The sequence below is a fragment of the Artemia sp. Qi Xiang Cuo genome, chromosome 4, assembly GCF_049724085.1.
Source record: "Artemia sp. Qi Xiang Cuo chromosome 4, ASM4972408v1, whole genome shotgun sequence".
Taxonomy (NCBI): Eukaryota; Metazoa; Arthropoda; class Branchiopoda; order Anostraca; family Artemiidae; genus Artemia; species Artemia sp. Qi Xiang Cuo.
In genome coordinates, this window is record NC_142797.1 from 17,345,961 (window position 1) to 17,364,510 (window position 18,550).

Consider the following 18,550-nt stretch of genomic DNA (forward strand, 5'->3'; position numbering starts at 1 on the left):
AAGCGTGAAACTACCACAAACCAGCATTGATAAATAAATGAAACCCAAAGCGAACAGAAATTACAATAATTAACCGAGTCAAGCTCAAAACGAGCAGAAATTAGCAAAAGTTGGGCGCAAAACCCCTGTGCCTTCCCAAGGCCAGAACAAAATTTGCACTTTACTGAAAAAATATAAATGTATTGTCAGTTTAATATACATATACTGATATTTAGTAATCAAAATGTTAATATTATTTGATTTATTAAAGTTATAAAAGTAAAAACAGTTATATTTTTTCAGTAAAGTGCAAATTTTGGTCTGGCGTTGGGAAGGCATAGGGGTTTTGTGCGAGCTCGTAAGAGCTCGTAACTCCTTATCAATAATTAATCTTCTGCTCTGAAAACAATCGCCTGACATTATGCAACGACCACCTGGAGCGAGTATTTCTCATTTCACACATACATTCAATACATTTCTGATCCTCCAAAGAGAGTGTGTGTATTATTTTTTCTTTTTTGTGCTGGTCGTCTGACAGACCTCCAGTCTCCTACCCGTGTATCTGAATTTTTGAAGTTTTCAAGTTATCTTGTTTGGAATGAGATGAAGATATAGGATTTCGTTTAATGTTTTTCTTAAGTTCGTTTCCTTCCCATCTTCACCTGTGCATTTTCTGCTGGACCTCCTAGGTTTTGAAACTCAAGGTTTCCGTATTAGGTATTGGCTATTGAAAACTCGTCTAAACTGTTTTGGTTTTACCATGCAATGACTTATTTGTCAATATGAGTCGTTTGTCTCATGCTTTGTTTGTTTTTTGCGGATTTTAATTTGTGCAACTGCTTTAAACATAGTTTTTAATATGAGATAACCAAGAAAATCTAAACATTTTTAATTTTAAATTAATCAAACTTAATTTACTAAGCTTTAGTTCTTATGAAATATTACTTAAAACTTGTAAACTAAAGTAAGACATGCTTCTACTTACATACCTTAGACCTTAGTTCCGTCTGTGGACCCGGAGGCACCCAGGGCATAAAGAAGATGCTGCCAATCTTCTTGCAAATTTGCGACTGCCAGTATAACCTCCCACTGAGGCTGGATTGAGGTGCTTGGGTTTCGCAAATCTGTCTAGTACGTTCGGTGCGTGGTGTTTCTGGTTCTGTGGTGTGTACCCGATGGTTGTGAGTAGAGCGGCGCATTCGGTAGCCAGGGTTTGTCTATACGTAGTACGTGGCCAAGGTATCTCTATTAACGAACTCGTATTACATCTGTCATAAGAGGCTGACCCGTTTTATCTTGGATGGAGTGGTTGCCAGTGGATGTTTAGAATTCTTCTGAGGCGTATGTTCTCGAAAGCAAAATTTCTTCTCTCTTGTTCCTTGTTCAAGTGCCAGGTTTTGGCTACGTAAAGCAGAACTGGCATGGTCTTGCTATTGAGATTCGCAATTTCAGCCATAGAATTAAGCTTTGAGACTGCCAAACTTTCTATTGTCTATTGCAGGCTCTATTGGCTTGAACAATTCTTGTGAGCACTTCTATTGTGGATATGTATTTTCAGTTATGTTTCCTAGTTGTTTGAAATGGACGACTTGTTCTAACTGTTGGTCTCCACGAGTGATTTTCAGGGCTAAGTCTGTTGTGGCCATGCTTTTGATTTTTCGATATTTATTTTTAGGCCGATCTCGAAATCACTCTCTCTCTCACACTTGGTCTAAGAGTACTTGAAGTCTTTTTTGCACGACTCTAGTACGGCGATGTCATCAGCAAAGTCTGTATCGCACAAGCGTACTTCAGGATTCAGCTGGATGCCGTCCGTGCTTCTGCTTCACATCATGTAATCAATTACAATTACGAAGAGTAGCGGCGACAAGACACAGCCTTGCTTAACTCCTGACAGGATGCAGAAGGAAGGGGTCTTGTCACTTAGCGTCTTTAAACAGCATTCATTCTCTTTAATTAGAGCAATGATTAACAAAAAAATGTTTCTGGGGATTCCGTAATGCAGTAGGATCCTCCACAGACTCTGGTGATCCATATGCCTTCTCAAAAACGGTGAACATCATAAAGATCTTTAATCCCCACTCTGCTTTCTTCCATCACTATCCGTAGCTCCGCACTAGAACGGTTCGGTCTGAATCCATGTTGCTCATGACAGAGGTGTCTATCGAGTTGGGAGCTGATTCTCCAGTTAGAATGTACACTGGTTGTCATCCAGATTGCTGCAAACAAAGCTTTCCTGACAGTCAGACACGTGAGAACCGTCACTTTTATTGTTTCCGCGGAAATTCGTTCTCCGCTTGGTGACTTCGGATTTTTTACCTTTTTTGCTGCTGTTGCAATTTCGGTGGATGACGGTGGATCTGTAATAAAATTTAAGGAGAACAAATTTGTTGCTTGAATTTCTGGAGTTTGACTAGTAGAGGTTTGTTCAACATCTCTTCCAAGTGGCTAGCCCAGACTACGTTCACCACAGACTGCTTTGTCATCAGGATGCCTGAGGGGGCTTTTGCTAATCCATGCTATATAGATTAATTCTTGCCAGTTATCTCGTTGGGGATTTTAATGACAGCTCTTGAGTCACCTCTTTTCTCTGCTTCTTCCACCTTTGGTGATTTTGAGTAGATTGAGCTTTTTAGCTAAATCTACCTACCCAACTTGAGAATTTATTTGAAATTATAGCAAAGCATCCAAAACATCTATGGTCACTAAACTTATGAAATATTCCAATTCGGTGTGTAAACATGATACAAGTCAAGTAAAATATTCGGAAGCTGAAATTTATTTTTGATGAATATAGATAGTACTTTTCCTTTGCAAACAATTTTGAATTAATAATGTATTCATTGTGTTTCTTCTTTTCGTTTTATGTCTGTTTAACGTGACTCTTGATTCTTGTGTTCTGAATCTTGCAGGGATTAGTGGAGTATCTCGTCTTTTCTTTTTTAGTGTCAACAACAGTTTTAGGGCACATTAAACCAATCTATTTCATTTGCAAATTGTGAGGGTAAAGAAGGGGGAAAAAGGGCTAGGCAAAACCGTTCAGTATTTTACAGCTTCCTTCACGTCGATTTTGTTTCTTTCTTATAAAACTTCTTATATGACTAAGCTTAGCTCGTGAGAGAAAGTACTTTGCTTTAAGAGGGCTAACATATTAATATAAGTCATATAATCAAAGCAGAGTCAACTTTCTGGGGTTTATTTTTTAAGTACGTTTATTATGCGACTTCAGATGAATTTGGGGATAATACCGAAGTAGGGTTAAAGTTGTCCAACAAGCAGGATTTCGTCTTTTTTTTTTTTTTAATATCAACAGCTCAGTCGTTAAACAAGTCAATTTGGTTTGGAAATTGCAGGGGCAAAGAAGGGAGGAAAGGGATTAGGCAAAACAGTTGAAAAGTTTCACATTTTCTTGGCTACGATTTTTTTTGTATGTTATTTTTATTTTATTTTTTTAGATTCTAGTCGACCAAATGGCAGTGAAGGTGAGAAAAAACTCCATAACAAAAAACGGAGTGCTAAACAGCAGTCGAATTCGAGGCGACAGACTAGCAGTGAATGTGAGAAAATGCGCTTTAACAAGAATAGGGGTGCTGAAAATCAGTCATACTCAAGGCGACAGACTGGCAGTGAAGGTGAGAAAATACGCTATAAGAAGAAAGGGAGTGCTGAGGAAAAATACAAAAGAAGAAAACTTGATCCTTTAATTGGTCTCCAGTTTACTGGTTTTGTTAAAGCTGAACCTGAATAAAAGCATACAACGTCTACCCAGATATCCAATAAAATGTCTCTTATACTTTTATCGTGTAGTAGGTTTTGTCGTTTGTAATGTTTGAATTTTTTTTTTTTTTACGGAAGATTTGTTTTCCATATTTCTTTCGTATTTTTTCCGTATTTTATTTTTATTTCTTTTGAAGACCACTCTCAGGTATTCGTTCGAGATATTCCACTTGTTAAACTAGAATACTAAAATAAGAACAAACTAAAATACTGAGAAAATTGGTAGCAATTAGCTCTTTGACTCTTTGACTTAATAGCTGTCATCCATTTTGCCCAGTAAACTATGGTATGCTGGCTCCAGAAAAGATGAGTTTGTAGATTGCATCATCCAAGTCGTTCACTAGGGCTCTAAGGAAGCCGGAAAGCTCCTTAGTATAGAACGATTCCAGTCACCCAGCCGTTTGGCTCCAGAATTAGAAATTGCCTTTGAATAATGACCAGGCGGACGTGTAGGACGGTGTTTAAGTTGGAACTTGTCATTGGCTATTGAACTGAATTTTTCCGCTACTGCTTTTGCTGCCTCAATTTGCGTCCCTATCTGATTTAGGTCTTCAAGGAGAGAATCTAAAATATCGCGTGTTGCCCTGAGTTTTTTGTTAGGAGTCATGCGATCAAGGTTTTCAGACTGCAACTTTTTCACAAGAATTTTCGTCCTGAACATGACCTGGCACATGAACATAAACGTCTGAATAAAGTCAAAACAGGGTATGCGGCGGTGCTAGATGTCATATCCGTATTTTTTTGTTCTTCAACTGAATTGAAAACTGGGGCACCAACCGTAAAATCACTGCACGAGTCGGTAAAACCGCTACATTTACCGACCGAGATAGATATTTCGTTATATATCATGTCAGTATCTTCATGTTCTGTGTTTAACCAAATTGAACATTGTGGTACCATTCGTAAAATCACGGCAGGAGTCTTTAAAACTGCTGCGTTTACCGACAAAGTCCGAGATTTTTGTAGATGACATGTCAGTATTTTCGTTTTTTTTTTCGACGGACATTGGCAGATAATATCACTAATGAATATAAAGATATATTGATGGAAAATAAGGCACAAGTGAACATTATTACTACTATTGATCATATACCCAATGAACCCAGTAATAGCAAAGATGAAACGAATATTGAACCTGTAGGTGACATCTCAGTAGAAATTGTGTATGACTCAAAATGGGATAACGATTATTCTACTGGTTACGAAGTAAGAGAAGAGAGTAGCTATAGTATCAAGGGAGAACATGAAGAATTATTTTATGGAACAGATTCAAAATGTCCAAATTTGTTCAATGATATTAATAATGTATGTAACATATTTTTATTTTAATATTCTAAATGTCGGCATTTCAATTAATATATGTAATGCAATACTTTGTTATATTTCGATTATTTTTAGGGTACACTAGCAAGTCAAACGTTTAAGAAGTTTGTTAAAAGGTCAGAAATGTAAGAAAAGGAATTTTCAGAGACATAGATACTACTAGCAGACTCATAAGTACATTAATTGTTGACTGAGTATTAAAAATTAATAAAAAAGAAAGTGCTTTTGCATAGAACAAATTCAACTACAGAGGTATTTCTTAGCATAAAAAGGATCTTACAACATTTCACAGAATCAAGAGACTATTCAAATGTTTCAGAATCTATGCTCTCTGCAGTTTACATGCAACTAAAATCTACCAATTACCAATTAATACAGTTATTTTTTCTTAGCATAAAAAGGATTTTACAACATTACACAGAATCAAGAAACTATTCAAATATTTCAGTATCTATGCCTTTGCAGAATGTATGTAACTAAAATCTTCCATTATCAATTAATACAGATATTTTTTTTTGCATCAAAAGGATTATACTACATTTTAGAGAATCAAGAAACTATTCAAATGTTTCAAAATCTATGCTTTTGCAGCTTGCATCTAACTAAAATCTTCCGTTATCAATTAATACAGATATTTCTTTTTTAGCATCAAACGGATTTTACACCATTTCAAAGAATCAAAAAACCATTCAAATGCTTCAGAATCTATGCCTTTGCAGTTTGCATGTAACTAAAATATTTCTATTATCAATTAATACAGGCATTTTTTAGCATCAAAAGGATTTTACAACATTTCACAGAATCAGGAAACTATTCAAATGTTCCAGAATCTATGCTTTTGCAGTTTGCATGTAACTAAAATCCTCCATTATCAATTAATCCTGGTATTTTTTAGCATCAAAAGTATTTTACAACATTTCACAAAATCAAGAAACTATTCAAATGTTACAGAATCTGTTCTTACCCTATGCTTTCTAAAAGTCAGAACATAATATTTATTTTACTGAAAAAATTCTTTTGTTTTCAAAAAACGAAAAGAGAATAAAAAGAAAAAATTTGAAAATCCTATCGATTAATGCTATTAACGAACATAGATTAAAATAAATAACAGAGTCAAACTCAAGACGAGAAGAAATTAATATGAGTAGGGTAATATTGCTTTAATTAAAATTTCGATAAACACTCGAAATATGTAAAAAAAAATTACAAAGAATATGCCTTGAATCAAATTGTAAGGTAGCACAAGAATAAAGCTTCATTAGATTCACAAAGCAGAATAGCTTCATAAAGCAGATTCATTCCACTACACTTAAGTCTGGGTACGCACACCCGACATTGACTTTCAGGACCCTAAGGAGATCCATTTTGGAATGAATCTGCTTCCAGTATTGTTGTCTCGAAATGTCTTGTCTAGGGCGAGCAAGTTCTCTTGTCTAAAAATAAAGTATCCATTAACTAGTATAGTTCAATACTTATAATTTTACATATAAGTATTTATACATAAAGCAAACTATTTTAAAAAATAGGGTATTATGCCCCTAATTTCTTGTTAAGACACAGGATAAGCCATCTCTCGAATCTGAAAAATGGTAGTTTTTTTTATCGAAAAAAAAATTGTTGACTATTTATCGACCTTCTTTTTACAAAATTGTTTAATCTTTCTTTAGAAGAAAACGTTCAAAACAACAAGAAAATGGTATGCAAGTGAAAACGATTAGATAAGCATGCCTAAGCTTACAATAAAATTAATTAAATTTTAGATAAACACTCGAAACATGAAAAAAAAATACAAAGCATATGGCTAAATTCAATTTTAAATAATAATAATTTATTTATGACCTCTATGCATACAAGGGTGTGCACAGAGGAGTATAGGAAATAAATGAAAAGAAAACTGAAAAAAAATTATACTTCATATGACAGCTCATAAGTGCATAACACTAAAAACACTTATAAAACATAATGCATAAACACTCATAATACATAAATAGCTGTTTCAGTAAAGCAATGGTGACAACGAGACAATCAAGGGGAAAATTTATTCTATTTTCTCTAGATCGTCTAGGAAATCGGTCGTATTGCTGATCCATTTTAACAGTAAAATCAAATATTCCGAATTTTCGTATAATATACCTGTTTTTGAACCATAGTGGAATTCCACGCAAATATTTACAGAATCTGAAAAAGTACACGCGGATACGCTTTTTATTACTTTTACTTTAAAACTTCAAAAATGGAACAATGAAAAATACATAAGGTTCAAACATTGAACTATAAAATATAGCAAGTGTTTGTTTATCAAAACGACCTTTCACCATGACTAGCAGGACATAAGTTTTGCCAGTACAGACGATAACACCAACTCCCGCGTAGCTTTAATTGTCGGGTCAAAAGGCAACCCAAGGTATTTAATGGAATCTTCATTAAAAATATTTATTGATCACATCCTAATTGAATGATGCTGGAAATCACTATTAATGTTTGCCACTAGGAATTCTTTTTTAGTAAGTTCAATCTCTAATCCTATCTCCCGTAGATGTGAATGTAATATGTTAATTGCATTCTATATTGATATTAAGTTGTTCGTAAATAACAAATCATCAGCATACGACAAGTGGCTACTGTCGATACTGTCAATCACATATGGGGGTAGGTACCGTGTGGCTGTTCTAATTGCGTTATTAAATATAACGGGGCTAAGAATTGACCCTTGTTTTACTCCACGACGTAAAGAAATTCGGTCTGAAAGTCGCCCTCCCGAAAAAATTCTCACAGAGGAATTACCATACCAACCCGTTAAACACTGGCTTATAAATAGGTTCACCCCACTACGCAACAATGATAAAAAAGCGTGGTTATGCAGCATACTATTATCAACATACGTGGTTATACAACATACAAACCATCTGGACCTGGGGTCTTCCCACATTTTAGTGATCTAATTTGAATCAAAACCGAAGATTGAGAAAAACAAATTAGGTTTTTGTATTGGTTCAACTGAGAAATATACTTATATAACAGTTCACGATAACTCAATTCAGTTGATGGTGGGTGACACGTGGCATTTTTTTAAGCTCTGTAATCATTTGTCAGTTAGGAACTGAGTAAAAATACTTGTTACTACCCTGATTTATCTAATTTGTAAAGTTGAGTTTTAGTTTTCAGAAATAAGAACATCTACGTTTAAAATACATCTGATTTTATTAATAATATTTGATTATTTAATAAACTTGGGTTTTAGTTTTCAGATATAAGAGCACCCACGTTTTAAATACATCTGATTTTATTAATAATATTTGTTTTTTTTTTATTAAAGTTGGATTTTAATTTTCAGAAACAAGAACATCCATGTTTAAAATACATCTGATTTTATTAATAATATTTAATTTTTTAATAAAGTTGGGTTTTAGTTTTCAGAAATATGAACATCCACGTTTAAAATACATCTGATTTTATTAATAATATTTGATTTTTTAAAGTTAGGTTTTAGTTTTCAGAAATAAGAACATTCATGTTTAAAATACATCTGATTTTATTAATAATAATCGATTTAAAAAAAATAAAGTTAGGTTTTAGTTTTCAGAAAAAATAAGAACATCCATGTTTAACATACATTTGATTTTATTAATAATACTTGAGATTTTAAGAAAGTTTGGTTTTAGTTTTCAGAAATAAGAACATCCACGTTTAAAATACATCTGATTTTATTAATATTATTTGATTTTTTAATAAAGTTGGGTTTTAGTTTTCAGAAATAAGAACATTCAGGTTTAAAATACATTTGATTTTACTAACAATATTCAATTTTCTCTTAATAATATTTGATTTTTTCAATAAAGCTGGGTTATAGTTTTCAGAAATAAGAACATCCACGTTTAAAATACATCTGATTTAATTAATAATTGATTTTTTTTAATAAAGTTGGGTTTTAGTTTTCGGAAATAGGATCATCCACGCTTAAAATACATCTGATTTTATTAATAATATTTGATTTTTTAATAAATTTGGTTTTAGTTTTCAGAAATAAGAACATTCTCGTTTAAAATACATATTATTTTGTTAATAATATTTATTTTAAAAAAAAATAAAGTTGGGTTTTAGTTATCAGAAACAAAAACAGCCATGTTTAAAATACATCTGATTTTATTAATAATATTTAATTCTCTAATAAAGTTGGGTTTTAGTTTTCAGATCCACGTTTAAAATAAGTCTGATTTTATTAATAATAACTGATTTTTTAATAAAGTTGAATTTTAGTTTTCAGAAATAAGAACATTCACGTTTAAAATACATCTGATTTTATTCATAATAATCGATTTTTTAATAAAGTTGTATTTTATTTTTTAAAACTACGAAGATTCAGGTTTAAAATACATTTGAATTATTAATAATATTTGATTTTTTATTAAAGTTGGGTTTTAGTTTTCAGAAATAAGAACATCCACATTTAAAATAGATCTGATTTTATTAATAATATTTGATTTTGACCCGGGTACCTGCAGCCAACCTAAAATCATCACTTTTTTTCAAATAACTTCATTTACATTTAAAAAAGTATAGATATTGACATATTTTCCCTACCACATCTGCTGTCCTCTTTTCATCTAGTTATAGGTGGCAGCACCCCAGCTCAAGCACAGGGACATGGTGAGAGAGAGACATGAAAAAAGTTAGGTTCACTTATCGTGGCACCACGATAAGTGAACCTAAATTAACCTAACTTTTGTCATGTCTCTGGAGTTTTAAGTTCTGGAAATTAGGTCTTTGAGGATCACAACCCCCACACAGCCTTCAGGGTAAGGGTTGTAAGTTATGCCCAGGGGGCATAAAAAGTTTTTATAGAAGTCCTTGTCGTAGAAACTTCAAAAAAGGCTCATTCGAATGGAAATTCAAAGAGCTAGTGCCCTTTTTAATAGTCAAAAGTGATTGGAGGGCAACCAACCCCCTCTCACGCCCACCTTTTCCCCAAACACATCCAACCAAAATTTTGATATAGCCATTTTATTCAAGGTAGTTTTCAGTTCTGGAAATTAGGTCTTTGAGGATGACAACCCCCTCACAGCCCTCAGGGAAAGGGTTATAAGTTATGCCCTGGGGGCATTTAAGGTTTCTCATAGACAGCGTTGTCACTTCAGAAAGGGCTCATTCGATTGGAAATTTAAATGGCTAGTTCCTTTTTTAATAGTTGATAGTGATTCTAAGGCAACTGACACCCCTTCCACGCCCACCATTTCCCCAAACACCCACAATCAAAATTTTAATATAGCCATTTTGTTCAACTTAGTTGAAAGTTCTGGAAATTATATGTCTGAGCAGGACACTTACCCCACAGTCTTTGGGGGCAAGGGTTTTAAGTTATGCCCTAGAGGCTTATATGGTTGTTATGGAAGTAATACTCATATAATTTTCAGAGATGGCTCATTTGATTGGAAATTGAAAGTCTTAGTTCACTTTTTAAGCGTCGAAAGATATTGGAGGGTAGCCAGCTCCCCCCCCCAAACCTGTTTTTCCCAAAAGCATCCAATAAAAATTTTAAGATAGCTATTTTGTTAAAAATAGTTCAAAGATCATATAACAAAAATTCCGGTGTCGACACAACCCCCAGGGCCCGGGGGCGGGCGTTGTAAGTTATGCCCTGGGGGCATATATTGGTCTTATGGAAGGGATGCTCGTATTAACTTCAAAGAGGGCTCATTTGATTAGAAATTGAAAGTTCTACTTCACTTTTTAAGAGTCAAAAGAGATTGGAGGGCAGTTAGCCCCCCCCCACTATACCCTTTTTTCCTCAAACCCATCCAATAAGAAATTTGAGATAGATTTTTTTTTAAATAGTTCAAAGACCATATGACGAAAATTCCGGGGTCGACACAGCCCCCCAGGGCCCGAGGGCAGATATGTTAAGTTATGCCCTGGGGGAATATATGGTTCTTATTGAAGGGATGCTTTTAAAAACTTCAGAGATGGCTCATTTGATTGGAAATTGAAAGTTCTAGTTCGTTTTTTTAGAGTCAAAAGAGGTTGGAGGGCAAATAGCCCCCCCCCCACGCCCCTTTTCCCCCAAATTCATCTAATAAAAATTTTGAGATAGCCATTAATTTAAAAATTGCTCAAAAGTCAGATGACAAAAATTCAGGTGTGGTATAAACTTCATAGAGAGCTCATTTGATTGGAAATTGGAAGCTCTAGTTCACTTTTTAAGAGTCGAGAGAGTTAAGGGCAACTAGCCCCCCCCCCCACGCTCTTTTTCCCAAAACTCATCCGCTACAAATTTTGAGTTAGCCAGTTTTTGGGAAATTTTTCAAAAATTAGATAACAAAGGCCCCCCCCAGGGTACGGGGGATAGGCGTTGTAAGTGTTGTCCTGCGGGTGTATATGGTTCTTATGAAAGGGATGCTCGTATAAACTTCAGAGGGGACTCATTTGATTGGAAATTCAAATTTCTAGTTCAGTTTTTAAGAGTCAAAAGATGTCCGAGGGCAACTAGCCCCCCCCCCCCACACCCTTTTTTCCCCAGGGCCATCCGATAAAATTTTTATAATACCCATTTCATTAAAAATAGTTCAAAGGTCAGATAAGAAAAGTTCCTGTGTCGACGGAACCCGCCAGTGCCCGAAGGCAGGCGTTATGAGTAATGCTCTAGGGGCATATATAGTTCTTATGGAAGGGATGCTCGCATAAACTTCAGAGAGGGCTTATTTGATTGGAAATTGAAAATTCTTGTTCACTTTTTAAGAGTCAAAAGAGATCGGAGGGCAACTAGCCCCCCCCCTCCTCCACGCCCTAAATGCATTAGATAAAAATTTTGATCAGAAGATACAATTACCATTGCATTCTCTACGATATAGTCATTTCAAAATCCAGTCAGTTTGTGGGGTTCACGTAATGAGGTTGTTAAGATCGTGGTCCGACATATATTGATAGCAAGCGAATACATGGCGGCTATATAAACTGTTAACAAGAAGTAAACAGCTTTAAGAGATACTTTTGAACTCATGTTTTAAACACATCGTAATTAGGGGTTCCAAAAACACCTGTACATAGTGACAATGACACTCATTTCTGCGCTCGCTATAAGTGCCGCTTTTGAAAGAGTTTTTTCCAAGGCTGGTCAGATAATTATGAACGGCGGAACCGACTCAGGGAAAATATTGACATGCTGCTGTTTTTGAATAGCCAGTAGTTTATTTTTCTCTTTTCCTGAACCCGAATAATTTGAAATCTGTGTTTTTATTATATTCATTTATATAATCGAAGTTTACCTCAATTATTTGATTTTATATTATTTAAATTTTGAAAAAAAGCTATACAAAATACCATTTATTTACCCTTTGCGTTACTGAACTTCGGCAAATCCATGAGATAGCAAAAAACTGATTAGAAATATCGATAGCGATATATCGAAAGTAAAAATATTGATATATGGATATATCGATTAATCAAGATATCGCCCAACACTAGTCACGGGATCTAAACCCCCCCCCATACCTGACGGAATGTTTTTTCATCTCTTAATCTTGTTTAGGAATTTTTCATTGTACATCTGTTTTCTCCTCAGACTCAAAAATCTCAAGCGCACTAGACACATCAATATTCAATACTTCACGAATTTAAAATAGCAAGTTGCTTTTTAGCGATAACTTTTTGGCTTAAAAGTATGATCTAGAATGGCCATGACTATGGAAAAATTCTCCTTTTTTTCAAGGGTGATCGTACTGAATGTTTTATAATGTTTATGACGTCATCTGAAACTATACGAGATGTATCCCAAACTACACGACAAAGCTCATAATTTGCAGCCCTTCTCCCGGGCACTGTGAGGCGGTAAGTCATCCTCAAATACATCATGGTTGCAGGGGCAGCTGCAATTCAGTAAAGAGCGAACCGCAGCCCATAGTAATCAAAAGTTGAAAAACATGTTTTCAAAAACTGCCTTGTGAAAAAAATTACCATCTGACACTGAATCAGAATAGGTAACTATTGTTTCGGTTGATCTTAGAAGTGAAAGTTTATTGCGAAAAGAAATTTTTGGTAATATCGAAAAAGAGCCTGAAACCCCTTCAAAATGGCGTCAAATCGAAATAAAAAGTGCACCATAGGAATTAGCATGGTCCAAAACCTTAGGTAGAATAATTACAATCCCCCACCTTGAACACCAAGGAAAATGACTTTTTTGCATGTGTAGCACTGATCTGTCTCCTTTTTTCTTTTGTTTTTTCTAGCAGGGCTAGGGGGTGGCCAGAGCATCATAGAGAGGTGTTTAATAGCTCATTAGAAAGGGAATTAAATTTTTAAGAGTCTTTTTTTAAATGACCAAAAAGATTGGAGGTCAAATAACCCCCCCTCCAGACCCCCTCCCCCAACTAGTCCTATAAAAATTTCGAGATAGTTTTTTAACATACTTCAAAGGTCCGATATATATGGTTTTGATGATGATAAAGCCCTCCATAGTCGCTGGGCAAGGGATGTATGTGGTATCGGGCGCATCGAGTTCGCGCGTATCGGTATCGGGTGTGTTGGTATCGCATGTATCGTATCGGGAATATCGGTATCAGTATCCGCTGTTGTTTTTTTTTTCAGTGATTTTCTAGGCTCATTTTTTAAAGCATGTACCGGCAAGGTATCATGGTTGCAGCGGCAGCTGCAACCTAGTAAAGATCGAACCACATCGCATAGTAACCAAAAGTCAAAAAACGCGTTTTGACAAAAACTTCCTAGTGAAAAACAATTGTCATCTGACACTGATTCAGAAAGGATAACTATTATTTCGGCTCGTCTTAAAAGTAAAAGTTTATTGCGAAAAGAAATTTATGGTGATTTCGAAAAAAAGCCTCAAACCCCTCGAAAATGGCGTCAGGTCAAAATGAAAAGTGTACCATTGGAATCAAAATTGTCAAAATTTTGTACAGGGAAGTTACAGTCCCCCTCCCTGAACAACAAGGAAAATCACTTTTTTGCATCGGTAGCACTGATCTGTCTCCCGTTTTTTTTGTTGTTTTTTTCTTTTTTTTCAACGGGTCTAGCAGGCTACTACAACATCATAGAGAGATTCCTAATGGCTCATTCAAAAGTCATTTCTCATATCTACGTTCTTTTTATAAATTCTACCACCTGCAAGTGCCACATGGCACTAAAATGGCACTTTTTGTGCTATTTCTCAAAGGGTTTTACCGTAATGTTTCAATCAACACGGTTTGAACTTCAAGAGTAGTTTGAAGTTTCTTGAATATCATTTAAATTTGACTATAGGACCATTGAAAGTAATATGTTCAGTATAAGTTCAATTCAAATATTTGAATTATAGCAGAAAAAGGGAAATGCTAATTGAACTTTGAGTATAAAAAGATAATTATTAGAATAAGGAAATATTTTTTTACTTTTAAATAAGTTGAGCTTTCTTGTCTGCAAAATGAACAAACATAAATTTATGTACAAAAATTATCTTTTAACTTTTACAATCGCTTTTTTAAATACATTTTCTTGTGAGTTTCTGTAGGTAGAAAATTTCTTAAGATACTACCCTAATCTTACATCATATTAGCATTTCTTATGAAATCAAATATGGCATCATATAAGTATTTTCTTGTATGATGTCATGCATAGCATAAATAAGATTGTTGAGTTTCAAACTCAACAGTTATATATATAATATATTGCCTGTTGGAAGGCCCAAGAAATGAAAATTTGCAGTTGCAGTTACTATAAATGATGATTTTTTTGAAACAACACCTGAACTAACGTGTCAAAAATGAAAATGAAGAGAAAAGACACAAGTGGTTAAAAGACATACGACAACAAACAAGTGAGGGAGTCAAAAATGAAAATGAAGAGCAGCAACTCAGTAAAATGAACCTTAACACCGAGTATAATAAGGCATCGAAATCGAAATGATGGCAATACTGATAGGGTTTGGGATTTTAACATGGTTAAGGTCATCAATGCCTACCATATTTTTGTTTAAAAAAAACAAAGGTCTGGCGATATGTATTTCATAATGACGAAAGATAAGCCGAGGTGTAACGAAGCAAACAAATTGAAAATGATAGCGATGATGATTGAGTTTTGGATGTTGATGCCTTATTAGCCAAGGTTGTGACAAATTTGCAAAATTATAAGCAAATCTGCTTTTCTGGGACTAGCCTCTTTGCTGAGCTTACCGCTTAGCAGGCCAAATAGAGGTCTATAGGTGAGTTTCGTCATTCCGGTATAGTTCCTGAAACTCTTGGTACGTGCAACAACTGCTTTTTTCCAACGGTTCATTCACTCTTGATTGTATTAAATAAAAAAAAAGTTTTTTTAACTGAAAGTAAGGAGCGACATTAAAACGAACAGAAATTATTCCGTAGAGGAAAGGGGCTGTCCTCTCCTTAACGCCTGGCTCTTTACGCTAAAGTTTGACTCTTTGTCACAACTCTACTTTTAAAACAATAAAAACTTTAGCGTAAAGAGCGAGGTGTTGAGGAGGGGACAACTCCTTTCATCTATGGAATAATTTCTGTTCGTTTTAAGTTTTTATGTCGCTCCTTGCTTTCAGTTCAAAAATCTTTTTTTTTTTAATTTTTGAACATTTTTTAACTGAGGCAGGTTAAAATTTGCCTCACCGTACATGAAAAATTAAAACAAGACTTGCATGTTAATTTTGGCCGATTTATTCCGTATATGAAGGGTTACATCCTTCTAAATACATAACTCTTTACGCTCAAGCTGTTGGCACTTTAAAAAAAAGCTTCATATTCTAATTACACATCCCCCGTGTTTCAGTTTTAGTAAACAGTCAAACTTTAGAGTAAAAAGTAAGGTATTGAGGAGGGGTAACCCTTCATATATGGAATAATTTATGCTCGTTTTTCAAATAATGCCGGTAATTCTGGCTCACCCTCTATGGGATATACCCTTCCCCCTCACGGAAAATTCCTCCGTGGTAATTTTATCCAACGTAAAGTGCACCCCCCCCCCCCTCGTCAAATTCCGTCCAGACAGTTCCATCCTCGCTGAGAATCCCTCCTCCCTTTAAAATTGCTTGCGGACGATTCAGCCTGAAAACTTCTCCTTAGCATTCTTTCATTTGAATAATACTTTAATTTCTAATCGGTTTCTCGATCACTCCGGAAATGCCCCCTTCCGTGGAAATTAATCCCCAGAAAACAAAAACCGCGGAAAAAGCCCCTGGATAATTCCCTCGTAACATCTCCTCATGAAAAATTTGGCAAAGAGAATGTAAGAAAATTAAAAAGAATTTCGTATAGTAATTTTGTTAAATCCCGTAGTGTAACATATCCCCTGGAATATTCATCCCCTCCCCCCAGAAATTTCCCTCCCCAAGGAATATCCTCCCCATAAGAATCCACCGCAAGCACACCCCCCCCCCCCCGAAAAAAATGTCTGTATGCTTCCCAATAACAAAATCTATACGCTAACAATGGGTGAATTTCACAACTTACAGGCCTCTCCTCACGGACTGTGGGGGGGGGGTGTAATTTGAAAACTAAAGACATAATTATTTGATCTTTCAACTATACTGAACAAAATGGCTATTTTATAATTTTGAGAAAAATGGGCATGGAAGGGAATGTAGTTTCCCTCCAATCTACTTGGTCATTTAAAATTCCACTAGAACTTTTAATTTCCGTTTGAATTTGCCCTCTCCGGATATTCTAGGAGCACTGGGTCGATACGATCACCCCTGGGAAGAAAACCAAACAAAAAAGCAAATAAACACGAATCCGTGATCTTTCTTCTGGAAAAAATTCAAAATTCTACATTTTTGCAGATAGGAGCTTGAAACCTCTATAGTAGGGTTCTCTGAAGAAGTGAATGTGATAGTGTCATTTTCAAAAAGATTCTATGACTTTTAAGGAGTGTTTCTTCCTTTTTTCAAAAATAAAGCAAATTATCTAAGGCTTGTAACCTTATGGGTAAGACTAAACTTAGTGAAACTTATATATTTAAAATCAGCATAAAAATCCGATTCGTTTAATTTATTTATTGTATCAAAGTTCCGTTTTTTAGAGTTTCGGTTACTATTCAGCCGGGTCGCTCCTTACTTACAGTTCATTACCACGAACTTTTTGATTTTCCCTATTATCACGGCTTCTTCAGAGCGCTCATTTAGCAAGTAGCATGCTAAACCAGGTTAAAACACTTCTCCGAAATCAGCCAGGAGTGGGCAGGTTGAATGGTCTTGCGCACATGTGTCTATCAGTTACAATGCCAAGAAGAATAGTGACGCTGTTTTAAGTGACTTTAGGAGGAGATGAGGAAGTATTAAAATAGAAGAAGTATTTGCAGTGCGGATTCAAGGGTTATAAAAATTAGAGCTCTTCAGGTTGGCTAATTAAACTCATTATTTTATCTTTTTTAATAGCATCGTTATAAATAATCTCAAAAACAGAACTATGACAGCAATAACTAAGTTGTTGGTAAGTTTCTGGACTTCCAGTGGCTTTTAGCTGGTAGCCCCCCCCCCCCACAAATAGAAATCCTAAATACGCTATTACCTAACATCTATGCGTATATATAACACATATGTTATTCAAGTTTGCTCTAAAAACTCATATGCGAATCAGCGGCGTCAATTAAGGCATGGGGATGGGCCGAGGAAGCTGTTTTAGGCACGGTGGCACTCCACGGCACACTTGGCATTATTAGATGTACATCAGTAGGCGAAAGGTGGGGGCTACCTCGAAAATAACTTAGCAATTGCTGTATTTACTTCGACGGAAGACTATTCTTCTGATAGAAGTATTAAACAAGCTATTTCACAAAAAAACAACAGTTCCGATGAGTACCTCTTTTATGACACATTAGTTGTCTTAAGTTTCGTTTCGAAAAATCCTAAAAAAAAAAAAAAATAACTGACAAAAAATAGGGAAAATATAACAAATTACTGCAAATGTGGTACAAAAAAATGTGGATTCATTTTGTTTTTTCCTTTGAAATATTTCTACAATGCATGATGGACTCACCAAGATTGTCTAAACTGTTCAATAAATATGTTCACCTTTGAAACCTTTAGTTGGATTTCACTATCAACATATTGATTTCACATTGAATTTCGCATTGATAAACATAGTTTTTATGCATTTTGATAGAAGTATTACAAAAAAAAAGCAATTCGTACATCTTTTATGAAAGACTAATTAACTTTTGACCTTTTTTCAAAGTTTTTTCAAGCAAAAAAGGCTAAATTATATAGAAAATATAAGAGGCTGGGCAGAAATACTTGAGAAAATTTATTGAGTCATATTGCTATAGTCATTGAAATTTTTTCTAAAGTAAGTTGAACAGTGGAGATTTTGCAATTGTGCAATAAAATTTTCCAGCTTTGAAATTTTTGAGCTTCCTTTCACTGTGAACAGATGAATAGATTAAATGCTACTCCATTTGTATTATTTTTTTTAAACTTAGAGAAGTCAAGCGAAACGCTTCTTGCAAAAACAAAGCAAATATGCATTAAATCCGAATAAACGTAATT

At 34.8% G+C, this 18,550-nt stretch overlaps 1 protein-coding gene across 1 annotated transcript in view; it reads left to right on the top strand.

The window, feature by feature from the left end:
• The window catches only part of Ddx56 (putative ATP-dependent RNA helicase DDX56), a 64,638-nt gene extending 60,897 nt beyond the window's left edge, over window positions 1-3,741 (top strand). The window contains exon 12 of the mRNA XM_089088120.1: window positions 3,435-3,741. Coding sequence (XP_088944246.1) covers window positions 3,435-3,727 — 293 coding nt within the window. The 3' untranslated portion in view covers window positions 3,728-3,741. The remainder of the gene's footprint in view (window positions 1-3,434) is intronic.
• The last annotated feature ends 14,809 nt before the right edge of the window (window positions 3,742-18,550 follow it).